The sequence below is a fragment of the Sphaerodactylus townsendi genome, linkage group LG06, assembly GCF_021028975.2.
Source record: "Sphaerodactylus townsendi isolate TG3544 linkage group LG06, MPM_Stown_v2.3, whole genome shotgun sequence".
Lineage (NCBI taxonomy): Eukaryota > Metazoa > Chordata > Lepidosauria > Squamata > Sphaerodactylidae > Sphaerodactylus > Sphaerodactylus townsendi.
Window position 1 is genome coordinate 25,363,507 of NC_059430.1, and position 26,621 is coordinate 25,390,127.

Here is a 26,621-nt window from a genome sequence, read left to right on the forward strand (position 1 = left end):
CTGGTGGTGTAAAGACTTCCTACCTGGGACTGGGAAGGGAATGGCTGCCAAGGGGGATATGCAGAGGCGTTCCTCCCATTGGACAAAGTGGGTAATTGCCCAGGGCGCCCTCTTGTGGTGTGCGCAAAAACTGCAGGTTCATTTGTGGGATTTTTTGGTATTTTCAGTGTTTTTCCGTTTTTGGCCTGCAGAGGGCACAGTTTTTAGGCTAGCAGCACCAAAATTTCAGGGATTTTCAGGAGACTCTCCTGATGATATCATCCAGGTTTGGTGAAGTTTGGTTTAGGAAGTCCAAAGTTATGGACTCCTAAAGGGAGTGCCCCATTCCCCCATTGTTTCCAATGGGAGCTAATAGATGGGGGCTACACCTTTGAGGGTCCATAACTTTAGACCCCTGAACCAAACTTCACCAAACCTGGGTGGTATCATCAGTAGGGTCTCACGAAGATATTCTGAAGTTTTGGTGCTGCTATCTTATTAATTGCACCCCTGACAGTAGGCACCCCCTAAATTTCCTTAGATTCTCCTTTTAAATCCACCCCCTTCCAGCCAATGCTTGTTTTCTTTCTTTCATTTATTCTTTTCGTTTATGGCCCATTTCAGTGTTCAGATTTGTGAGTTGGGGCATGTTCTATAATGTGATGGTGACTTTGAAATGATCTAGTGGAAAAAAATCATTGTTTAATCATGGTGGGGGAGGGTGGCTGCCCATGGGGGGGGAATCAAACTCGGGTTTGCCCAGGGCTCCAGTTTGCCTAGCTACGCCACTGGGGATATGCCACTTCAACTAGCATATTACCAGTTATTCTAATTTTTATCTTAGTGGGTGTTGGTTGTTGTTGGCTTTTTTTTGGTGATGCAATAGTTAGCCAAAGACCAGTTGCTGTTCTAGAGCTTTTTTTTGCCTTTATTAAAATAAGGATATAAGTCTGAGTGATATGAACAGACTGTAAGATAGTTTGAGGTCTGTAGTAATGCTTGTAGAAGATATGGATTTACTTCAAACATTTATTTTCCACTCTCCAATCAAACAGGGTCCCCAAAGCTGTGAACATCAGGAATTAAAACATTTAAACGTTAAAATATTTTTTAACAATGCAATAAAAGCATGTAGATAATTTCAGAGGGTAGACGTGTGGGTCAGCAGTAGAATAGATTCCAGTTCAGTAGCACCTCACAGACGAACAAGAGTTTCAGGGTATGAGCTTTCGAGAAGCTAAAGCTTATATACTGAAAATCTTGTTGGTCTCCAAAGTGCTATAGGACTTGAATCTAAGAATGAACCTACAAACACAAACAAAATGGACAAAAAAGTCCTGGAAATCCTGATGTATTTGGATTATGCATGTGTCCAGAATCAGTCCTCTTGGCCTCTCTAGATGTCTCCTGAGGCCCTGACTTACCAGGCAGTGGCAACAGGCTGGCCCCAGGGCCTCCAGAACTGTGGAGGACGAGGCAGCCTTCAATGGCATGGGTGGCCAGGCTGCCAGCTCCTACAGCCCCAACACCTGCCTGTTCTAACTCCTACCACTTCTACGGCCTCCGGCCTTGCCTGGCTTGGCCCTGGCGGTCCTCACCTTGGCTGCCCTCACTGCTGAGGCCTCTGACCTTGCCCAGCTCAGCTAGAGGGCTGACAAAGAGATGCAGGGCAGTATGGGGCAGGGCTCGCCACTTGCCATCCTGCCATCAGTTCTGGCCATCCTCCCCAGCAGCCTCCAGGGCCAGGCAGGGAGTGGGTTGCGCTGAAGGCCTCTCTAGGGGTGCTTCACACAGTGGTGGAGAATGCAGGCAGTACAAGCATAGTTATATTTTTGTGCCGGATGGTTTATGACTTTGTAATTTGTAAGGTGTTTTGAATCCTGGGTTCCCAGAGCAAAGCAGCATAAATATTCTAATTAAATCAAATATGCACAACCACAGGCTGATCTTTCAGTCCACATGGGCAAATCTCTTTTTCAGTGTGATTCCTATGTACCAAGGTGGTTACAACAGGGCCTTCTCCCATTTCTCTTGACTGTGCCGCCTCCTTTGCCTCATTTCCAATACGCAGCTGTCATTTGAATCATCGTGCTCATCAGAACGTCTTTCATTCAACCTCCTGAGCCAGTCACAGCAGATCTTTGTGTTTGGAACAGAAAACAGATGGAAATGCAGACCTGACATAGTAGGAAAGCCACCTTTTTCCTTATGAGAGGCAAATCCACAATGTGGTTATTAGACCAGACGGAATCAAAGTACTCTGGCTACAGCATGGCAAAAAAATTCAATAGTGTGAGTCTAGCACAAGTACCCCTGTGACTATAAGAAGAGGGGGGAAGGTATTAGGGACATGGGAAACAACGCCAGACATGTTGATGAATGACTCGTGAACTGAAAAGCTTGTGTGATGTGAGCATATGTTATGTGTAAGCCAAAGGAACTCCAAACAGAAGGATCTAAAAAAATGAAAAATGTGATAGCTTGAAGTCTTTGGCTGAGTTTTCCTGAAAGGAGGGAGAAGGTGTCATAGGGGTGGAGTTTGTATTTTGCCTAGAGATAACTGGCAATAAGGCAATGGATAAATGCTGACTTTGCCTAAGTGACTTATTAGCTGATATTTAGTGCTTGTGATGGTAATTTTACCAGTTCCAGGCTGTTGTTATAGCTGCAAGGTAAGCACTTCTGAGCTGGTGATGGGCATCCCATTTTCTTTAGAGCAATTGCTCAAGGGAGAGATCTTGTTCAGAGGTGCCTACTTTGTTTTAGGCACTTGGCAAAAACATTTTCTTCCTTATTCTTGTTTCTTTAGTTGATTATTCTGCTGTCTGAGTAGATTCCCATCTTATGGCTGATTGTAACGTTTTTAGATAGTTGTCTTATTTCCTCTGTGTTTACTGTTTCTGTTTGCCTTTGGGTGGCACTCATTCTGCCACTTCTGTTGTTTTGAGTTTTTGACGCGGAAGCTGATGCGGAAGTCTCTGTAGGAAAAGTTTGCAGAGTACAAAACAATCTGCCATCTCCCACAATGGTCAACCAGTTACTCTTTTGTTTGTTGAGTTTCTGTTTGGCAGGACATAGGGTTGCCAGCTCAAGCTTGGGAAATTCCTGGAGATGTTGAATGTGCGGATCCTGGGGAGTGTGGAGTTTGTGGAGGGGAGTGACCTTAGTAGGGTACAAAGCCATAGAGTCCCTTTTCCAAAGCAGCCGTTTTCTCCAGGAGAGCTGATCTCTTTTGTCTGGAGTCCCTTTGGAATTCCAGGAGATCTGCAGGTCTTACCAGGATGTTTGCAACTCTTTTCTTTTTGCACTGCAATCCGCTGGAGGTAATGTCGAAGGCTTTCACGGACTCAACCGGACTCAACTGGTTGTTGTGGGCTTTCTGGGCTGTGTGGCCGAGGTCTGGTAGATCTTGTTCCTAACATTTCGCCTGCATCCGTGGCTGGTATCTTCAGAGGTGCATCATAGAGAGAAGTATACACTTCTCTCTGATACACCTTTGAAGATGCAGGCGAAACGTCAGGAATAAGATCTACCAAACTACGACCAAACAGCCCGGAAAGCCCACAACAACCTGCTGGAGGTAACTTTTCCTGTCCTCAGCCTAGCTGAAGCATCCCTTTTTTGATTATTCCAATTTAAAAAACAAGACTTTTCCTCTATTTCTAACTGTACTGTTGTTCTGCTAGAAGTACTCAGTATCGTGCAGCACAAAATAATGGTGTGGATCCAACATCCTCCAAGTAGTTTTTCTCCAGCTTAAGAACCACTTAAGTTGGAGGAAGGCATCAAAACTGAGCCCAAATGGAAAGGTGGAATTTAAATACTTTAATAAATAACTTTGCTCAGTGGACTGATAGGGTTGGAGTAGGATTCATCCCAATAGTTAATACAATCGAAAACTTAAACCCCCTATTTACAAATAAAAAGGACCAGAGTGATAGGGTGGGACTGTCTAAATTCTGAGCACAAGGAACTTGAAGAGATAGATTTTTTGCTTATTTTCACCTATTGTTGCCCATCTCCTGGTGGGGCGTTCAGATCTTTCAGAATTATAACTGATCTCCAGATTACAGAGAGCAAATCTTATAGTGGAAATGGCAACTTTAGGGGGTGGTTTTATCATCAAGTTTCTGGCAATTCCTTCAGAGATGTGATGTCAGTTCTGGAGTTTTCCTGGAAGTGATGTCACACTGTCACTTACAGCCATCTTTAGTCTTCTGCTAGGTGCCAGGTTAGGCTTTCAAACTCTATCATAGTCTTATACTGGCATTTCACAGGGTTTTGTTTTGTGCATGTGCATGTTCGTAAGTTCCATTGCAAACTGATGTTTTTCTGCAAATTTTTCATGTCAATGTGGCAAGTTCAATCCAGAACAATGAAAAAAAAATCAGGACAGACCAATTCAGCATGTAAGTACCTGTGATAGACTGCACAGTTAAAGAGAGGTTTAAAAGTGCAAGTCAGTCATTAGAATAAGGGGCTACCATAACCGAGTGGAGAAAAAAAATCCTAGGAATGGGAAAGTGCCCTAATTAGGTAAATTGACCCACACTCTGATTGGTGGAGCAACCAGCTGACTCAGAGAGGGAGGCGGTATCTCTCTGAGAGGAAAAGTTTTGGGAGTTTTTGGATTTGGGTTCTTGTGAGTTAACGTCAAGTCCCTTCGTGTGTTAAACATCTACTCAGGGAATTTCAGTCAGGTGGCAGATTTGACTTGAAATATACTGAGTGTCAGCATGTGCTGAAAGCAGAAAATACTCACACAAGAAAACTGGAAGTTTAGTGGTCAAGGCTGGAGGTGTAGTAGTAGTCAGACTTTTCACAGGTGACCATAAATAAAAGGGAGGAGAATATATCTTCTGAGTATAGAAGATGAATTCCTAAGCCAGTTAGAACAGGAATTACACACACAGGTATATTCCTAGTCTGGCATATTAGTATTCTGCTATAGTTACTCCAGGAGGAAGATTTATGGGAAGTGGGTAACTAACAGTGTCAGGGCTGCGTGTGTACTGTATGAAAGGATATCAGCCTGTTAGTACCCGAAGTCATCATGAATCCATTAGCCAATAACATCTAACTGTACCATCTTGAAGTAAAGAACCTCTCATGACATCTAAGCAACTGAAGAAACTTACAAATCTTGAATTAAGAACTGTGGCTGTGCCCCGACTGATGTTTGTATATAGTTAATTCCACCCACTGGATGTCTCCTGATCCCATCTAGACTGTTTAACCAATTTTACTTTCATTTGTTGAACTTGCCTCAGTCCTCTGGTGCCCTGAAAAGGGGGATTTGCCTAAAGGGTAAAACAGGCTGCCTTCACCTTTCTGGAGTTCCTAAAACTGAGCATAAAACACTTCACACGCTATGATCAAACAGCTCAGACATCGAAAAGGTGGGAAAACCTGCCCAGCACAGTTAGGAGGCTGCCTGAGCCTGCCACAAATCGTTAGGAGGATGTAGGGTTGGCGTCAGTATGCTCTAAAAATGTCAGCTTCAGTTGTCTTTGATATTTTTCTCTGAATTTATTATCTATAAGAAATTAAAACACCTTCAAGAGGATTGAAATCAGTGTTGGGCTTAATGTCCTAAAAAGCCTACAAGTCACTAGTTGGAAATTTTGTTTCGTCCATGTTTCCTCTCGTTTTCTGACATCAAACATTTTTTTCTTTTTGCTTTCCTTTGATCCTACATTTTACCTGTTGTTCGTCATTCTACCGAAATGCACCTTCTGTAGAAACCGTCTTGGATAAACAAGTGCTGTGTCCAGCATAATGTGCAAACAGGAGCTGTTCTACATATATTGGGTTTAATTAAGATAAATGCTGAGATTGTGTTCAGCAGTGACCTGGCTTAGAAACAACATTAGCTTAGACATTTTTCCAATGCATGCTGTGCTGCTGGTGTGCGAGGAAATGGCACATGATGAAAGTGTTCACTTGAAACTCTGGAAGGCCAATAGATCAAAGAAGGATTAAGGTAGTACAAGAAAACACTGTCGTCTCAGGGCGGGTCCCAGGGTTGCTAACTCTGTCTTGGGAAATTCCTGAAGATTTGGGGGCAGCATTTGGGAAGGGGATGACGTTTGGTAGGGAACTGGTGCCATAAGAACTTAAGAAAGAGCCTGCTGGATCAGACCAGAGTCCATCTAGTCCAGCACTCTGCTACTCGCAGTGGCCCACCAGATGCTTTTGGGAGCTCACCTGCAGGATGTGAAAGCAATGGCCTGCTGTTGCTGCTCCTGCTGCTCCTGAGCACCTGGTCTGCTAAGGCATTTGCAATCTCAGATCAAGGGGGATCAAGATTGGTAGCCATAGATCGACTTCTCCATAAATCTGTCCAAGCCCCTTTTAAAGCTATCCAGGTTAGAGTCCACCTGCTGTTAGGCTACCAGCTCTGGATTGGGAAATACCTGGGGATTTGAGGAATGGAGTCTGTGGAGGGTGGGCTGTGAGGAAGGGTAACACCTTGGTGGGGTATGATCTCATAGAACCCCACCTTTCAATGTGGCCATTTTCTCCAGGGGAACATATCTTGGTTGTCTGGAGATCTTCTGTAAGCAGGAGATCTCCAGGTGCCACCTGAAGGTTGACAATCAACCTGCTAAAGCTGTCATTTTCTCCAAGGGAACTGATCTCTATGGTCTGGAGATCAGTTGTAATTCTCCCGGAGGTTTCCAACCCTAGCAGGTCCATATCTTCAATGCGCTTTAGGCTGGAGCCTGAAGCTGAGTTGACGGAAGGTAGTGTGACATTGCTGGTGTTATCTAGGAAGTATGCATTGTCTTTCCATCTCATTAGAGCGAGGGCTCCATGAATGCAGAAAGCATAAACATGTGTCAATAATATTACAGAGAAGGAAGCACAACTGGAGATTTTTTTGTTCGTTCAAACGGGTGTCACAGATGGAAGAACTTGGCAAAGGGATGTGGAACAGACCCAAGCAAAATCATGTTTGTTATAGAACAACATGAGGCAGAGAACATTGTTTCTGATCTCAGTGGGCTTTCTAGTAATAAAGTCAGCGTGAGCACTGCTTTAGTGAGGGGGGGGGGGGGAGGTTCACATTTAAGCCGAACATCTGCTGTTGTTGCATTGAACCCGCACGGCCACAGTGCTGGATCTGGGCTAGAAACCTAAGCTGGAGCAAATATTTTGCATTTCTCAGGCACCCAATTCCCTGTTCGCCAGGGGCAGTTTTTATTTCTGGTGCCTGACTGAGGCAAATCGCTCTCCTTGTTTTTGTTGTTTAGAGAGCTCTTTACATTTTGTTGGTGTGCCGCTTTTCAGAGTTCAACTCCTTCCCCATGGATTTCAGAATTATATTGTGCAATCCTAAGCAGTATTTTTTTTAAATTCCAATAACTTTTACTCTGACTACTTCTGCCATTTCCTAGTGTTTGGCAGCACGAGCCCAGGCAATACATGGTGGACGACTTATGTATCCTTGTGCCAACTTATTCCATCATTTCATTGCTAACTCTATCATTTAAAAACAGCATGGTAAATGGGTGGAGGGAGGACTGCCTCCTCTTCCATCTCCTCCTCAGCGCAGTAAAATTGTGTGTGTGTGGGGGGGGGGGGAGAGAGCAAGAGAGCTGCTTCGTCTTCTTCCTTCGGCCTTGCCGCTCCTACCACCATCTTAATTCACACCAACGTGCTACTGATGACAGGCCAACATGAAGAGGGAGTAAAGGGAGTCAGCAAAGTGAGTGGGGGGGGGAGAGAGGATGACAACTGCAGGGCTATGAAGTGGGGGGCGGGCGGCTCTTGTCTGTGTGGCTTGTTCCTTTTCTGCTGTCACTGCCTCTGCTGGGACTAGGTGCAGAGGTGGGATCCAGCAGGTCCTCACAGGTTCCCGAGAGTAGGTTACTAATTATTTGTGTGTGCCGAGAGGGGGTTACTAATTGGTGATTTTGCCACGTGATTTTTGCCTTAGTTACGCCCTCCTCTCAGCAGTAGTGTGCAGAACTTGAAGCAGTCTAGCAGGAGGTGCACCAGCGTGCGTGGCAGCCTGCTCCTGCGTGCATTCGTTTCCCGCCCAAGGACTGGCACAGCGGCTGTGTCCTTGCCACAGCCCCGCCCAGGAATGCCCCGCCCCCAGAATGCCTGGTTATGCCCCTGTCGTGCTGCGCCACAGTTTGAATCCCACCACCATGGGAACCTGTTACTAAAATTTTTGGAACCCACCACTGACTAGGTGAGATGGTACCAGGATGGCGTAAGGGTAAAAGGGGGAGGTAAGGAAGAAAGAAAATAAGAGAGCTGAGAAGGGGGGAAGCATGTGTGAATGTTGTGTGTCACTCTCGCTCCTTCACAGAGCAAAACCAAAAACAGCAGCATGGACAAGGGCTGGCCATTTCATGGAATGGAGCGGGAAAAAAAAAAGGTTTGGGGAATTTAGCTTGTGCATTGAAAGCTGGCTCTGAAACGGATGAAAAAACAGGAAAAACACATGGAGAAAACTGAGGGGGAAAAAAAGAAGAGGAAACGTTTCAAAAGCCAAACAGAGGAATACATGTGCGGAAATAAAAAAAATAACCCGAGGCATTTGACAGCATGACCTGATGTAAACCACACAAGCGGGGGAAAGCTCTTTAACCGCGATGTTTTTTTCCCCATCCGTTTCAGAGCCAGTTTTCAGTGCACAAATGAAATTCCCCAAAGCAGTGGTGAGGCCAAAAGAGCCACTGTCAGGCTTCTGTATGCTGGAGGCAGCAGAAGTGGATGTTACAGCACACCAAGGAACTGAGACAGGCCTTTTGGCTTTGGAAGAAGCAGTTTTGAGTGAGTGAGTCCCCTTGAGAAGTTCTGGAATTATGGAGGGTAGACTGCATTCAGCTCATGGAACAGCAGGAAAATACCCACCTGTATGCCTACAATGAGTCAGATGAAGGGCCTTTCCCCACTTCCCTTAAGCCCCGCGCTACTTGAGGAGAGTAGCGCGGGGTCCCTCGGCACTCCCCACTGAGAGGGGCGGCGACAGCCCAGCCGCCCCGAAGCTGCTGCTGTCGCGCCCCTCAGCACGCAGCATCCCAGGCGCTCTTCTCAACTGTGCCTTTTGATGGCCCCGCGCAGAGCGCGGGGCTGTGGGGACGGCCGGGCGCGCGCCTGGGATGCTGCGCGCTGAGAACAGCGCGCGGCATAGAGGGGAAGGACGAAAGTGGGGAAAGGCCCGAAGATGAGGACTAAGCGGTTCCTTTAGAGCAGTGGTTCTTCCTAATGCCGCGACCCTTTAATACAGGTCGAATCCCCACTACCATCTTAGCCAGGTTTCAGAACACAAACTAACCAGGTTTGTGGGACGACCTCCCCATTGCTTGCGTGGCAGATTCTGTTTCTGGCTCTCGTTCTCCCTGTTAATCCGTGTTCAGGTAGGACCTGGTTGCAAGTGGCATAGACCCCATTAACGCAGTTCAGAGCTGATCCGAGGGGAGGGATGAGGGTTGAAACCCTGACTTGTTTCCCGCCCTGGAGTGTGACGCAGAATTCGGGCAACCAATCAGTGCTGCGATTGGTCGGGCAACCAATCAGCGCAGCCTTTCCTTGGTTTCGTTTCCACTTTTGCGATTGGTCACAGAAGGGGATGCAAATGTTAAACAGTCAAACGTGTAACTTTGAATCGTTAATGGTTTACACAGGTAACGATTAACTGTTTGCACACGTCGTAAACTTTTACACGTTGGTTTTTTTGATCGCTCCCCTACAATGTACGTTTCCCCAGCCAATCAGGGGAGACCGGTGAAGCGAGCTTGCCTGGTAATGGGGATTGCTAAGAGTTCTGCAACCGGGTGTGTTTGCTGTGTGCTCGCTGAGGTGGGGAGGGAGAAACTCCGATGAAGAGGACACGGTTTCACAATGAACAGGTTTGGATCTGTGTGCAAATTTCAAGTGGGGATTCAACCACAGTTCCTCATGTTGTGGTGACCCCCAACCCTAACATTTATCCATTTTACAGATGGAGAACACTGATGCAGAGAGTCTTAGGCGACCCCTGTGAAAGGGTCGTTCGACCCCCAAAGGGGTCCCGACCCCCAGGTTGAGAACCACTGCTTTTGAGTTCCTACAGCGTCCTGTGCTACCGGCGAGAGTGTTCCAGGTCTGAGACAAAGACAAGTAGGAGGCCACTTGTCGGGAGGGGCCGGTGCAGTAGGTCCCAGCCAGGAGCAGGTGAAAGGTGGCAGTGATGAGGATTGGAAGCTCATGCTGAAAAGCTTTGCAAGTTGTCAAAAAGCAACCATGGACTTTTAAAAGTCGCAAGCAGTGCGGTGGTTCAAAGACAAATGGGATAGGAAGAAGTTCCCCACTTACCATTCTGGGCAGGATATGCTCACCTTTCTGACACTTTTGGAGACTGCTTCGTGAAGTTACGGTGCACTTGGAAGCGCCTCACTCAAATTCTGTGGACTGACACCTCTGGAGGGTTGGGAGATTTGCTGAGTGAAATGCCTGGACAAAATGCTCAGTTGGCTGGCTATGCAGCATTTTGCTCTGTCAGAGGATCAATGGCATCTCAGGCTTTGCCGTTAAAGGAGATGCTGACTGCTTTCTGTGATCTGTGGATTCAAGCTGCCAGAATGAACACTCAGGATGATTTGTATGATCTGATTGTTAAGGAACGGTTTTGTCAAGCCATCTCGGAGGATCGTGGGGCTTTAATCCAAGCCAAGAATTCCCACAATTTGACAGCTATGGCTGTTTTTGCAGGCTGGATTGTGGCAAGAAAGAACAAGGAGTTAAGCAAGCTGTTATTCCACAGGTCAGGGGGAGAAAGGAATGTCGTGGCCAGCAGTGAGAGAGGAATCCCAGGGCAGAGAGAATGGACACTCAGATTGAGCCCATCCCAGTGGCCAGGCTAAGGAGCTGGGCTTCATGCAGCATTATTGCCCAAAACATGCCTAAAGCTATTGTGGAATTCTCAAATCTTTTTGGATGAGCTAAGTTCCTAGTCAGGAACAGAGAGAGCAACTTTGTTTCTAAGCTAACAGCTAAGCTGTGTGAACTTGCAGGAGTACAACATTTCCCAGTCCTAGTGCATCTTCAGTCAGCTCACCAGCTGACAGACAGAATGATCCACATTCTGGGAAATGTCGAAGACTTATGCTGTAGACCACCCTAAAGAGTGGAATTGTGGCTTTACCTTTTTATCATCAGCTGGCCCAGGAATCTCTGCGCTGCCCCCCTATCACCCCAAAATTCCTCACTGCTCGCCTTGATGTTTCCACTGCCCCCAGGGGGGGTGGTACCACCCACTTTGGGAATCCCTAGTTTAAAACCTCAAAAGATGGAGACTCCACACACACATGCATACCCCATGGCAGTGTATTCCGCTGGTATTCCACTTGGTAAAATGCCTGGAATCCCTAAAGGTACCGAGAGAGTTCATAGAAGAGGCCTGATTCAAACGGGGGAGCTGGACCTGGCTTGCAGTTCAGTCCTTTGGCGCGGCACCTCGCAGCTCAGCTGAGCATAGAAACAAGATTGAGCAGGGGAAGCGGGAAGGCTTTCAGAGTCTTTGTGGGGAGAGAGTTATGGCTAAGAATGGATTTAAATTGTGCACTGTTTCTAGGCTACTAAATCCAAATAAGTATAAGAGCTGGTTGGCGGGAATGGAGTGGGGGAGGAGAGAGGAAAATGCAGGGGTCGAGCTGCCAGGATTCTTCCGTACTTCATGCTCTGACCTTTTTGTCCCAAAAAGGCACCCGTATGTGTTCTGTGAAGCTGCCAGAAGCACATCCTGATAGTTTATCATATAATACAAGCAGCGACTCTCCTTCTGTGGATTAACTAGCAGCTGGAGAGAAGCTGCAGAGAGTCAACTCTTGGAGCTGTTGTGGATCTTGAATCTGAAAAGGACAGCAGTTCATTTGCCTTGCTGCTGCTAAGTTTATGAAACGTTTTAGCACCTGCTGTTCAGATGCTGGTTGGCTCACTCTGGCTTGTTCACATAACATTTGGCACGAGCATGAGCCAAACCGGTGTAAATCTGACAAATTGCTCAGCCATCACTGGTGAAAATAAACCCCACCGTTCAGCCTTTATTAGTATTTCAGCTTGTACCTGCAGTAAGTTTCAGTAAAGGGAAGAATAAAGAGGACACATTTTACAAAACGGGTAACTAATGATTTTATGTTTCAATCAATAGATTTACAAAATACAGGTTTGTAGTAAGTCTGAGTAATGAGGAAGAGGGAACCAGTGTTGTTGGATATTTCAGTCTTGTGCTGTAGCAATAATTTGCTGCTGGATTGTCTTGTCCACACTAGGAAAATGCAGTTGCAATAGACAGCTACTGTAGTGTGATATTGAGCAATGTGGATGCATCCCAGTCTAACTACAAAGTTGCTTCGTAGCCCACCCCCACTTGCTTAGAGAGGTAGCAGACAATCATAGTGTTGTTGTGGAGTATTATAGTTATTAGCGTCTATAATCCCCTAACTACCACACTAATCCACTAGTCAGAGTTGTACATGCCAGACACAGGATCCCGGCAAGGGGTATGACTGATATGAGCCAGAATTTGGAATTTTGAAGACCGCAAGTTGACTGAGAGTGACACTTGTCTTAAAGACAAGTGTTTACTGTGGCATGAGGCATCACAGGCAATAGCTTACTGTCATAAAGGAAAGTTTTGGCAGTGTTGGGAGATAAGCCTGGCTGGGGCATTGGAGCAGATAGAGTCAGCCTAGCCTCTAGTAAGTTAATTATCTGAATAGGGTCTGGATTCAGTTCCCAACATGAATCATACTGGGTGATTTTGGACTACTGCCTCTTATCCTAACATCCCGGGGTTGTTATGGAAAGATAAGGGGAGTTTCAAGGGCCATGAAAAAGAGAGAGGCGTTTAACCCTTTTATCTCTATTTCATTTTGCTATTAAAACTGTGCTTCCTGGTCTGATAGCATTTTAAAGGAGAAAGTGTTCAACTAATCTTTTTTCCTTAATTTTTTAACAATATATCGGGGAGTCTGGTTTTAAATTGGGGAATAGTAGAGATGGAAGCCTCCTTTTCCTTCCCTGTGCTGCCCCAAGGCAAACCGAGGCTGAATGAGCCCAACATTTATATTTTATGAATGGGACCAGATATATGTGACTTTCATTGCGCATGTTTGACCATACTTGGGGGGACCTGGGTTCAAATCTCTGCTTGCCCAAGCCAGTAATGGGTGACTTTGGGGCCCTTCTTTCTCTCTGGCCTTTTCCCCACTTACCTTTGACCACCCTTTGCTGCGTTCTGCTCTCAGCGCGCAACATCTCTGGCGTGCGCCCGGGCTTCCCCACGACCAGAGCGCGGGGTCATCAAAAGGCGCCGTTCTGAGGAGCGCCAGGGATGCCGCACTCTGAGGGGGCGTAAAAGCAGCAGTGTTGGGGCGGCTGCGTTGTTGCCGCCCCTGTAGTGGGGAGTGCCCCGGGACCCCGCACTACTTGAGGAGAGTAGTGCAGGGCTTAAGGTAAGTGGGGAAAGGGCCTCTTTCAGCTTAACATCTTGAGGCTTGTTAAAATAAGGCTGGAGAGGGCGGAGCAGTGGATCTTACGTTGGGATCGTTGCAGAAAGGTTGGGGTAAAAACATGAGGGATGGATAAGTTTTCAGACAATGGCAAGAGATGCCAGTAAAAATTACCTTCCGTTGTTTTGCCAGTTACATTCAAAGAGACTCGCTCCCTTTCCCAACCCCCTTGGCTCATTGTGATGGCAGCTTTTATGTCTGAAAAATCGTGCTGTGGATGGCATTTGCACTTAACTGGCCCACAGATTCCCTTCCAGTTCTATGATTTCAGTACAAAAATGCACCGCAGGAAAAAAATATATTGTTTGGATTTTTTTCCAAAACAAATGGGTTTTGCGGAAGGTGAGAAGCAAATCAGAGTTTTTGTTCAAGAGTCATAATTGATATGTAATATTTTCACCTGATCTTGATTAAAAAAAATTTTTTTTGGGGGGGTGACAACTAAATGATACCCTGTTTTTTTTACCTTGCTGATTCATTATGTTTAGAGGAATAGATATAATATGTTCTCAGAACTCAGTGATAAAGCAGATATTTGGTATGCAGAAAGTCTAAGAAGAAGCTTCATTCTCCAATTAAAAAGACACAGCTTGTAGGGTGGATGAGGCCCTGGAGAGCTGCTGGAAGTCAGGATAGATAATACTGGCTTTGATGGACCATCAAAAGATGATAAGAAGTTTGATAAGCTTCGGCACTGTAATTGGGTGCATGAATCCTATTGTTGAATGTTCTGAGAAGAGTTTGAGGAAGATTTCTTCTTAGGTTCTGTTCCCCTTTGGAAAGGGAGAGCACCTGAGACTTATGGCATTTTTGTAAGTCAGACTTTATTCCCAAATATAAAAGTAGGGCAGACGTGGCGCCAAAGAGGAATCTTGTATGGCAGCAGAATCAATACCCTATAACAGATTCCTGGAAAGAGAGATTTTGTATCCCAGAATGGTTTAGCCAACTTATGGCTCCTGCTTTCTCAGTCTGTAGTTGATATACAGGTGTACATTCCCACACCCTATTTTCCTACTGCTGCTATTAGGGAAAAGTCACATGTTCCTGGGATTTCAAGAGCACCTGCCTTGGACCATCCTAGGGACCACAGGTGTCACATTTTAGCAGGAGACCTGCTGCACCAGTCGGCCTTCCCCACTTCTACTTGGCTTGAGCAGCAGAAGAAAAAACGTGGGCTGGAGAGGAATGAAGGCTGATTGGTATCATGGGTAATGTGATAGCTTCATTTCTGGCACAACCAGAAGTGACATCATTGCATTGCTAGGGACATCCTGTCACTGCTGGCGAAGACACAACCTGACTGGTGAGTTTGTTGCTGGCAACCCTAGACTGTTGTGGATTGGCAAATGGTGTATATGGGGGATAGGGTTGCCAGCGTAGGTCAGCAACCTCCTGGACACTGAAGGAGGTGACTTCTTTAAATAGCATCCTGCTATGCCACAGTGTCACTTCCAGCTGAATAACTGGAAGTGATGCCACCATGTTCCTGGATGCTCTAGGATTGAACTAGAATTCTATAGTAATAGCTGTAGTTTCAGTTGAAACCTATAGTGCCCTGTGTTATGGTGGCATCACTTGTAGTTATGCAGCCAGAAGTGACCATATGGTATTGTGTCTTGGCCAATTTATTTGCCCACCACTACCCGATTTGGTGGTAGAAGATAAAGGCTAAAGGTGGGAGGTTGCATGCCAAAGTAGGCAACCTGGTGTCCTTAATGGGGGAGGTTGAAGTCTCTTTAAGCATGGTGGGATCCTCCTTCAAATTTGGAATGGCTCGAATGGCCATTGAGGACAACCCACAACTCACATCTGATCGTTACACAACACAAAGTAGGAACTCCAGACCTACCCTCCGTACTCTGTGAATCATAGACTTGCTTAAAGCCCTGCCTGTCTTTTCAGCTCTCGTGTTTACCATATTTTGCTCTTTTGTTAGGTAGTGTACTTTACTGCCACCTTCCCATACCTCATGCTGGTTGTTCTACTGATCAGAGGAGTATCCCTGCCTGGGGCATCTAAAGGAATCCTCTTCTACCTTTATCCAGACCTCACTCGACTCGGTGACCCCCAGGTAAGTTCACGAATAATAGGAGAGGCCTGATCCTGCTTGAGTGTATGTAAACTCTTTCCTCATACCTCTCTTTCCCCTACCCTTCTGTTCCTCTTTTTCTTGCTGTCCTTTTCTGACCCTTTTCAGCCCTCCTCTTTTCTTTCACTTCCTCCTTTGCTCCCAACAGCTTTCTGCCTTATCCATGGTGTTCAGTTCCTGCATCTAAATATTTGCACGTGCTTTCAGTATTCTGGACTAATCAATAATTGGTGAAAGAAGTTAGGGCTCAAGCTAAGTTGTTAATGTCTGACTATTGCTTCTCTTCATCAGTGTACTTGTTCTGCATTACCACCTGCAGGTACTAGGGCAGCCTGGGAGGCCGAAATAGCCTTGGAAAAGGGTGCTCCCCCGCCTTATCTGATGGAAGGCCAATGAGACTGGTTACTCAAGGACAAACCAGAAGCACTGGCCCTTTGGCAAATATACTACGGCTGCCTATCTCCGTCCTTTGTCCTCTCCTTGTCCAACCAGCCCCATCATTGATCATACTTGGCCAGCTCTGAGTTGGGAAACCTTGGAGTTTCAGTGGAAGAGCCTAGGGAGGGTGGGGTTTTAGGAGCTGAGAGACCTCAGCTGGGCAAAATGCTATAAAGACCCCCTTCCAAATCAGCTGTTTTTCTGCAGAGGAACTGATCTTGGTAGTCTGGCAATCAGATGTCGTCCAGGCAGGGCTGGAGCGAGGGAGAACTGCACCCGGGGCACACGTGTGCCCTACGCCCCCGCGACACCCCTGCACCAGCGCACGCCCGGTGCATTGCCCACCCTCCGCCCCCTTGGCACTTTGCCACTGAGTCCAGGAAATCTCCAGGCCACACATGGAATTGGCAATCTCGTGTGTGTGTCAATGAGGCTAGTTGGGCAAGGGTGAGTTGAAAGAAGAGGGAGTTTCAACCAGAGGCGTACCAGGGGGAAATGTCACCTGGGGCAACCTGCCTCCCCATGCCCCACTTACCCTTGTGGGCTGGGAGCCTGCAAGGCAGGTGTGACCTCCGATGGAGGTGTGGGGGGTCGTCTCCCTGCAGGCTGGCTCCTGCCCTCCCCAAGGAGCCAAGGGGGCTTGGTGGCGGGCGGCTGGGATGGGCGGCTTAAGCAGGTGCTGTGGCGGCAGGCCAGCTCCTGCCTGAGAGCCAGCCTCCCTGTCAGCAGGGAGGCCATGGAGGGCAGGAGCCATCCTCAGCCACCCACCTGAGCCACTTGCTGATGAGCCATGGCCACAAGCCAACTCCTGCCTGAGAGCTGGCCTGCCGCCACAGCTCACAACTCAGGCAGGCACCGGCTCCTGCCTCCATGGGCTTGTTGCTGACAGGGAGACCGGCTCTCGGGCAGGAGCTGGCCTGTGGCTGTGACTCAGCAGTGGGTGGCTCAGGGAGGCCGGGGAGTGCAGGAGCAGGCCTGCAGCCACGGCACTCACCTAAGCAGCACAGAGAAGCCACCAGGCACAAACCCCACATGATCAAATGGTGTGCACCCGGGGACATGGGATACCCCATATCTCCATTAGCAGTACTCCACTGTTTTCAGCCACATTTGGAACACCTTTGCTGTGGTGAGACTGCTGCTTGCACATTCCTGCCCAGCTGGCCTCAGGGCCTTCTTGGACCTGGCTGGAGATCTTCAGAAGAAGTGGTCTCCCTGGTCCTCTGAGAATTTTGTCTGGTGTCCATTCTGCCCCAGCAGCCATGCACAGAAATCAGTGAAGAAACTGCTAGGTGTGTGGACTAGCTGGTTGCCCTAAGGACCAGTCCTGCAGCCTGTCAACCAGGTGAGACAATTGCAGGGTGACTAGATAATTCCACGTGTACCTGCTGGAGAAGAGGTTTCTGCATGGGTCATCGTGCTCCAGAAGTGAGAATTGGTGTATTTTGAGTACATAAGAGTGGCTCCTCATTTCCCCTCTCAAATGCTAGAGGCTGGTTCTCAGTCAAAAACATACAATTTTACTCAAAATATAGTATTTACACAATATAAAAAAGTGGCTAGCCACTCAAGCTTAGTCCAGCTTTTCCAAAATCTGTTCATCTGATCCTTATATATGTCCTGTGTACTGAAAAGCTGACTGAGTTTGTAACTCACTCGGTTATGAAACATCTGTAACACAAACTGATTTTTGACGAACTAAGTTTGAGTTGCTAACCACTTCTGTATGTTCTGTATATGCTATTTCTTGAGTAAAATTGTGAATATGTTCAGTCTTTTTGACTGCTGGCGGTTTCCTGTGCAAATAATTCATGTTTTATTGACTTTGGTTGCTCAGCCCCCGCTTCTTTGTCGCATGGACAAGGAGGGTGGGTCCTTGCTGCCCACTCTCTGAAGAGGCAGAGCAGACCATTGTGTTCTGCAAGAGCGAAAGTATTGGAGCAGCCTTGAACACTACTCTATGGAGACACTATTTCATGTACGTGCCTTCAATCCCCCCACCCACAGGTCTCCTTTTCTTCCTCCTGCCCATCATTCCTTTCCTTAGATATGTAAATGCAACATAATGTAGATGTTTGCGGCACTCGAGCAACATTATAGAGAACATTCAGCTCTGTTGAGTTCTGTGCTTTGCTTTCCACCCACCGTCTGCTGCTATAATCCCTCAGTCTGTTTATCTTCTCGCCCACCTTCCAATTTTCCGCTTCTGACTCCTGGGGCCAATGGTCCTGTCCAGTGGCCTAGCAGGCTTTCCACTGCATAGCACCTCTAGCTCAGATTCTGGTTTCAGTTTAAAGCTCAGCTCTCCAGCTTGTGAATAAGGTCAACTGGGCTTCAGAACACGTGCAAAGGCCCTTGTCTTCAATGGAGACACCACAGCTTTCCTAAGGCTAGCCAAGCTTTGGAATGGACTTCTAGGGTAGAGGGGTTTTGTTTTCACACAGGATTGAGCGTTGACCAAGTGCTCAAACATAATTCATGGAGTGATATAATAAAATAGTTCTCATCTAACAAATCTCATCCCATAAATTAGGGGTTCCCAATATGGTGTCCGGGGGCACCATGGCACCTGCAGAAACACTGGTGCCTGCCCAATGTTTTTAGGAGTGGATGGGACCGGATAAGGCTTTTGCCCAGCAAGCCTTCTGATTGACTATTGAAGATCTGATTGGCTGTACAGCTTTTTAAAAAAATGTTGCTTTGGCAGCAGCTGCCACCACAAAATAAGGATCTACACTGAAGTTAAGCTGCGGCAATCATTTTGTGGCCGGCTCCACCTTCTGTAGCAGCCATTTTGTGATAGCCATTTTATTGCCATTCTATGTCAGAATTTCAAATGTGCTCACAGGCTCAAAAAGTGTGGGGACCCTCTGATATGGTTGCCACTTTTATCTGGGTGGAGAGAGCACTGGATACTTTACAGTGTAGTTATTTATTTATTTATACCCCATCATTCTGTTCAAAGAACACCCACGGAGGCTAACAAATATAAAAACATTCTGTTATAATGAAAACACCCAATAACAAACCATTGTGTTTAATGTGTGAATGTTTCGGGCTGCTTCCAGATTATTATTCTTTTGCTGGGGAGGGTGTGAAGGGGAGGAAAATGCACCCCTGCCATGGCAGCAGCAACAAGCAGTGTGGGCACAGCGTGGTGCTTGCTGGGTTCTGGGACCAGATATGGGGGGCGACGGGGATAGGTGTTTTGTGCAGTGGGCAGTGAGGAAACGGTGGCAGAGTGGTAGGGGGGGCTCAATTGCCCTGAAGAGATGGTTTGTTCTGCAGCACACGTGCCCATTCCCCTGACTCAGCTGCTGCTAGGAGATAGGGGAGACTCCATTGCATAGAAGAGATGGGTCATTCTGCAGCACATGCACCCTGTTCCTCAGGTTGCTGCTAGAAGGTGGCGAAGGAAGAGGGAGCCCCTGGGCCTCAGAGGGGAGTGCAGACTTTGGTAAGGCAGAAGCTGCAGCCGTAAGTCAGGTGAGACTATGGTGAGTGAAAAGGCAGGGGAGCTAAAGGTTCTTGAGGAGATGTTCAAAGATGTCAAGCACTATGCAGTGGGAGACCGAGACCCCCAGACAACTTTCCTCGGCCTCACTAATCTTCCTTCCCTCAGCCGATGCACCCTCCATTGTTCCACCTGCAGGACCCTTCAATTCCTTGTCTTCCCACCCTCCCTTTCAAGGAATGTGTGTCGACAGTGGCCATGGTAGGCTTTGGGCATGTGAAACTTCTCAGGCTGGAGGGGATGAGGGCACCGTCTAAACACTCATGAGAGAAGAATAAATGTGAGGACTGGTGACCATTAATAGTTTGGAAAGTCTGATGTGCCCCTCATTCCCATCTCCCTGCCTTGTGTTCTGATGAGACAAGCCCCAGGGCAACCTGGAGTTGAATGGGTGGAGTGGAAGGGGACGAGTTCTTCTCTTGCCCTCATTGCTTTAGACTGGAAGCTGTGTTAGGCTTCGCTTTACCAAAGGCAGTGGTGGGATCCAAAAATTTTAGTAACAGGTTCCCATGGTGGTGGGATTCAAACAGTGGCGTAGCACCAATTGGGCTGGGCGGGGCACGACGGGGGCGTGGCCGGGCATTCCGGGGCGGGACTGTGGCAAGGACGCAGCTGCTGCACCGGTCCTTGGGCGGGAAACGAATGCACGCAGGCGCAGGCTGCCACGCACGCCGGTGCACCTCCTGCTAGACTGCTTCAAATTCTGCGCGCTACTGCTGAGAGGAGGGGCGTAACTAAGGCAAAAATCACGTGGCAAAATCACCAATTAGTAACCCCCTCTTGGCACACACAAATAATTAGTAACCTACTCTCGGGAACCAGTGAGAACCTGCTGGATCCCACCTCTGACCAAAGGCCACATGTAGATCTGCCCCTCATCTGATAGGCTTGCCTCCAAAACGTCTTCTCTTTAACAGCTTTGCTCAGGGCGTGCAAACTGGGGGCCGTGGCTTCCTTCACTGAGCCAATCCATCTCATGGTTGGTCTTTTGCTTTTCCGACTGCTTTCAATGTTTCCTAGCGCTATTGTCTTTTCCAGTGACTTAAACACGGTAGCTTCAGTTTAGTCATTTTAGCTTCTAGCAGCATAATTACCAGATTAAGCTTTTCTTTGGCTGTACTTTGCGGAGGAGTGTGAGGTGCGTGTGATTTTTTTTCTGTCAAAATTATGTGTGCTGTATCTAAGCCAAAGTCCGGGGGAAAATGTCCTCCTGGGGTTGGGGTTTTATGTGTGCAGAGGGGTTCAGGGAATATTCAAACATAGAGAAAAATATTTGTATGGTATATAGGGGTATCATTTTGTTCTTTTGTCCCCCTCCAAATCCTGCTCTGCTTGGCTCTGCTCTCCTCCTTGCTGTCACGCCTGCATGCCCCTCCATCACCCTCTTTAAAAATTCTTTAGAAGACTTTTCCCGCTTCCTAACTGTGCTGTAATGTGGTTGAGGAAAAAAAGAAAAGAATGAATGAATAAAATAAAAGCCTTTTAAAGAGCCCAAAAGGGAAGAGAGGGTGTCCAGCTCTGCTCCACTCTCCTCCCTGTGGTGACCGTGTGAAAGTGTCCAGACGCACATGCCAACCTGCAGTTTCCCCCTTTACTTCAGAGAAAATGAGGTTTATATTTTTCTGTGAAGAAAAGGAAGGGGGAAAAAACACACCAAAGCAAAAGTCTTGTGACTCCTGCCCAGACTGCGTTGTTTGTGTGGTTGCATTTGCTGCAGGGGCTTCCACAGGGATGTAACCTGGCATTTTTTTTGCAATGCCCAGGTGGCTACCGTGTGCAGCAATAAAGATGCCTGCACAGCCTGCCCCCAAATAGCTGCTGCCAACCACTCTCTCCGCCTCTCTCATTTTCTGTTGTTCACAAATTCATTCTTGTTTGCTTTGCTGGCATTTCCTTACCCAGCTGCCGTTTTTAATCTATTCAGGACCAATTCCTCCATGTTAAATCTTGGTTCCAGCTGAGCTGCTGTACCAGCCTTTGGTGCCAAGGAGATTAAAAGGGTGCTTGAAAAAAAATAGGTCAGCGTAACCCTTTGTAATCCTTTTAAGCACTCCTGGGCTGGTCTAAAAGCTTGGGATGGATGTTTACATTGGCTGCTTGGCTAGAGAGGTGAACTTTGCCTGGTCCCTTGTCTGGCCACTTGGATTGTCAGCTGGAGGGGTTGGGGCTGAAGAGGGTGAGGTTTGGGAAGGGAGGGAACTTAAATGGGGTACAATCAGTGGTGGGATTCAAATAATTTAACAACTGGTTGTTTACAAGCACCATTTTAACAACCGGTTCTGCCAAAGTGGTGCGAACCTGCTGAATCCCACCACTGGGTACAATGCCATAAAGTTCACTTTCTAAAGTGGTCCTTTTTCCCAAGTGAACTGATCTCTCTTGTCTGGAGATCAGTTGTAATCCTAGGAAATCTCCAGCCACCACTTTTGATTGCTAACCACCTGGAGGAAGGATGCTCCCCTGAAAGTAGCAATCTACACATCAAATGAATAGTGCCAGAGCAGTAGAGAAAGGATGCTCAGTGCCTTGACCCAGAGGTGGGATCCAACCAGTTCTCCCCACTTCTCTCTTTCTCACAATACTAGAACCAGGGGGCATTCATTGAAAATGCTGGGGGGAAGAATTAGGACTAATAAAAGGAAACACTTCTTCACGCAACGTGTGATTGGTAAGTTCAAACAAGCTGCCACAGGAGGTGGTGATGGCCACTCTTCAAATTCTGGATAGCTTTAAAAGGGGCTTGGACAGATTTATGGAGGAGAAGTCGATTTATGGCTACCAATCTTGATCCTCCTTGATCTGAGATTGCAAATGCCTTAACAGACCAGGTGCTCGGGAGCAACAGCCGCAGAAGGCCATTGCGTTCACATCCTACATGTGAGTTCCCAAAGGCACCTGGTGGGCCACTGCGAGTAGCAGAGAGCTGGACTAGATGGACTTTGGTCTGATCCAGCTGGCTTGTTCTTATGTTCTTATGTTCTTACTAATTTTTTCTGAGTGCTGAAAAGGGGTTACTAAAGCAACCTCCCTGCCCAATAGGGACTGGAGGTGCTTGTGTGTGGCGGCGCCACTGTTTGAATCCCACCACCATCGGAACCTGTTATTAAAATTTTTGGATCCCACCACTGCCTTGACCCCTCTATCTGGCTGGGTCTTGATTTGTACTGTTGGTTCTGCTTCAAAAATATACATGAACTTCAGAGACGAAGCTCACAGTTTAAAGCTAGACCTGGCCAGAATTCTTGGTAGGGAAGGGCTGGGCGGCTGAGGGTGCCCCCTTCAAGTGGTGCCCAGGGCAAATACCCTGGCTGCCCCATCCTAGAGACGCCTTTGTGTCATGTGAATCAGTGCGCTGCACTGAGGAGAAATCATTCCCTCTTCAGCTTTCCACCAATGGAAGAGCCAGGAAGAAATACTCTGCCATCTTTGTCCTGCTCAGTGTAACCTTATAACTATAACTCCATGCATGTCACAAGTGTGTGGGAGGGGAATAGCAGGGATGGGACCGCTGACCTATTTCCAGCACTCCTCACCACCTCCTGTCCACCTTAATGAAGCAAAGTGCCTTCTCTTCCAACGCTGTGTAATCTACAGAACTGATCTTACCCTGGGGTTACATTCCAGGGGAAAAGGACAGCAGGGATGTCTCTCGTCTTGGGAGAGCAATGGCCATTAGCAGTGACATGAACGAGAACATGTGCTAGGGCATCTTCTCTCAACAATGTATGCATGTATTTCTTTTTTTATAGGTGTGGATGGATGCAGGTACTCAGATCTTTTTCTCCTACGCCATTTGCTTGGGGTGCCTGACGGCTTTGGGCAGTTACAACCAGTACCATAACAACTGTTACAGGTAAGAAGATAAACAAGAATCTAGAGAATGACAAATGGTGATCCAAAACTGCTGTGTTGGTTGCGTGTGGCTCCATGTATGTATGTATGTTGCCCATTCCCATAGAGCAGTGGTGGCGAACCTTTGGCACTCCAGATGTTATGGACTACAATTCCCATCAGCCCCTACAATTGGCCATGCTGGCAGGGGCTGATGGGAATTGTAGTCCACAACATCTGGAGTGCCAAAGGTTCGCCACCACTGCCATAGAGCTTTTATTTTACCGCCCTGATAATGGGAGACCCTTGAGTATTAACTGTCATAGTGAGAATCCACTTGAAATCTGAGGTAATTTGAGGTGAGGTAATTATCAAATGACACTGCTCTGTGGTGCAAATGTTCTGTATTTATCCATAGATACAGTGTGTGCTGCAGTATTTGCATCGGGATCATTAAACGTATGTGTGCGTTTCCACTGGATCCTTCAGTTTAATTGCCTGATGCTTGTCATCTGATTTGCTGCCCCTTCGTGCAAATGCTAACTTCTGATTGGCTTCCTAAGCTTTTGTGTTGATATTATTATTATTTTTCCTCTTAGGGATTGTATCGCTCTGTGTTTTCTGAACAGTGGCACAAGTTTTGTGGCTGGCTTTGCGATCTTTTCCATCTTGGGTTTTATGGCGCAAGAGCAGGGAGTGCCTATTTCTGAGGTAGCTGAGTCGGGTGAGTGCGTTGTGCATTTGGGGTTCACTGAAATGAAAAGAAATAAACTTCAGTATTATAAATCAAAGTGCTGACTGTAGAGCTTCTTCTGTTGGGGCAGAGCTTTGAATGGTGACCTCTATTCATCAGTAGGCAATACCTGGTTGTGTCAACGAGGTGACTCTGTTCAGTCAGCCAATAAATTACCCTCTCAACAGAGGGTCAGCCTCCTCGCATCTCTGCTTTTTCCTTCTTCAATTGACTTCAATCTCACAACTTTATTTGCTAATCACAGTTGCATCCACCATGTTAGTTTTCAGCCATGTTTTCTATATTGTTACACATGGGCCTATATGCAGTACTAGCGGGCCTCGGCCACTCATTGCTGTGGCTGTGGTGAAGTGGAAAGTAAAGAAAAGGGGAAGCGAACGGTTCGAACATGTGTCATTGCACAATGATTGCAGGGGAGGGGCAAGGGGCCCCTTGCTCCCCTCCCTCTCTCCCGTTCCCTTGCATGGCAACCGGGCCGGTCCCTCCCTAACGTTCCCCTTCCTCTGCTAGGGTGGGTGGGCCATGTGCAGGTGGCTGATCCTGTCCTTTCACTCCCGTCCCTTGCAGGCGAATTATCTAGCGTAAAACACACTGGGAGGCATGAGCTACGTTGTGTTCAAATTTCAGAGCATTTGGTCCAGCAAACCCCTGGACCCTTCCTCACCTTCCCCTTCCTCTGCTAGGGTGGGTGGGCAATGTGCAGATGGCGGGCCCCACCCCTTTCACTCCAGATGGCAGCGGTTTTCAAGGAAGGCATGGTTGTTTCCCTTGTATCAGAGGGTGTTGCTTTGACGGCCGGCAGATGGCGCTGTTGCGGAACAGAACTGTGGTTCCAACTGTCACAGGAGTGGCATGTACACAATAACTGGCACAGTTGTGACATGTACACAACAGGAGGTGTGGAAACAGTATGGAAACCTGACCGCACACAAATGCGACGTTGTGTGAAAATTTCAAAGCAATCGGTCCAGTAGTTTGGGAGATTACCTGTCAGCAGAAAAACGCACTGATAGATTTTTATATATATAGATGGCTGCCAGACTCAGGGTAGCGTCAGAGTTCAGGATAGCAGGAAAGAGGTTGAGTACTTCTGCTCCATATGATAAGAGGACAGCTATGTTTTGTGAATACAGAGCCAAAGAGAATGGTAGAGGCACACTGTACGGCCACCAACTAACTTCCAGCAGAGCACGGAATCCACTGAATGAGATAATCTTGGCAAAATTAATTAATTGTCCCAGAAGAGCTATTTGTATGACTGGCTGCATGCAGCCAGGAGCAAATCGATGGGTTCTAAAATCAAACCGACTGTGCAGCAAAAATGTTGTTTCCCCCCCCCCCCACTTGCTAAGTCCTTCTGTCAGAATGTCATGATGTTTGGCTGTTTTCCAGCTGGCTCTGTGTTTGAGTCCTGCCTGGTGAGATGAGATGAGTGAACCATCCTAGGTGTCACTGTGGCTTATGTGTGTGGTCTTGAATGAAGGCCAGCCCACACGTTATTCTTTTGACACACATGACCAAAGAACATAGATATGACTCTCACCTTTTAGACAGAGATCTAGGCAAATTAAATGTCCTGTCTAGTTTCCTTCTGTATGGTGAAGAATTCATTTAGTATAGCAGCTCTGGGTAGGGAAATTTCCAGAGACTTGGGGGGTACAGCCTGTGGAAGTCAGGGTTTGGGGAGGGGAGGGACCTCCCCTAGGGTAACACCATAGAACCCACCCCTCCAAAGCAGCCGTTTTCTCTAGAGCAGGGGTCTGCAACCTGCGGCTTTCCAGATGTTCACAGACCACAATTCCCATCAGCCAAGTGGCCATGGTGGCAGGGGCTGATGGGAATTGTAGTCCATGAACATCTGGAGAGCCATAGGTTGCAGACCTCTGCTGTAGAGAAACTGAATACTGTAGTTTGAAGATCAGTTGTAATTCCTGCAAATGTCCAGCTTCCACCTAGAGATTAGCAACCTTTGTTCATTTACAGCCTGTTAATGGCATAGCCCTGATGCAAATTTACTACCTCAGTGAGAACTGGGCCTGCCTCATAGCACTGTCCCGAACATTTGCCTTCTGCCAGTGCATCTTTATGAGCGCTTTGATTCAGGCACTTACCTTGCTAATTTTCTCTTGGCAGGGCCTGGCTTGGCTTTCATAGCATATCCACGAGCTGTTGTCATGCTGCCCTTTTCTCCGCTGTGGGCCTGTTTCTTTTTTGTCATGGTTGTCCTTCTGGGATTGGACAGTCAGGTAAAAATGCCTTTGTGGCCCCCATTTCCCTAACTACTTTAACCCTTTCCTGAGAGACTGAGAGTGTTTAGCAACTTCATGTTCCAGACCATTCAAAAGGCAGGGGGGAAGACAGGGTTCTACATTAGCTGAAATAGCTTTTTCTGCTTTGTTAGCACTGAGATTTGCCTTTTTCTCCCAGCTTATCATCTTTTTGTTGTAGGTGGAGATGATGTTGGGTACATAAAGAGTTAGCTTTCAAAGAATTCATTATCGT

At 47.2% G+C, this 26,621-nt stretch overlaps 2 protein-coding genes across 4 annotated transcripts in view; one reads left to right on the forward strand and one right to left on the reverse strand.

Annotated features, from left to right (window-relative positions):
• The window catches only part of B4GALNT3 (beta-1,4-N-acetyl-galactosaminyltransferase 3), a 403,403-nt gene that overhangs the window by 247,091 nt on the left and 129,691 nt on the right, over nt 1-26,621 (reverse strand). The gene's annotated exons all lie outside the window — the stretch shown is intronic.
• Nucleotides 1-26,621, forward strand: part of LOC125434730 (sodium- and chloride-dependent GABA transporter 2-like) — a 193,534-nt gene that overhangs the window by 43,226 nt on the left and 123,687 nt on the right. The window contains exons 7-10 of one of the 3 annotated variants that reach the window (XM_048500344.1): nt 15,430-15,564; nt 23,284-23,387; nt 23,965-24,089; nt 26,253-26,365. The exons of the other annotated variants lie outside the window; for them this stretch is intronic. Coding sequence (XP_048356301.1) covers nt 15,430-15,564; nt 23,284-23,387; nt 23,965-24,089; nt 26,253-26,365 — 477 coding nt within the window. The remainder of the gene's footprint in view (nt 1-15,429; nt 15,565-23,283; nt 23,388-23,964; nt 24,090-26,252; nt 26,366-26,621) is intronic. 3 annotated transcript variants of the gene reach the window in all.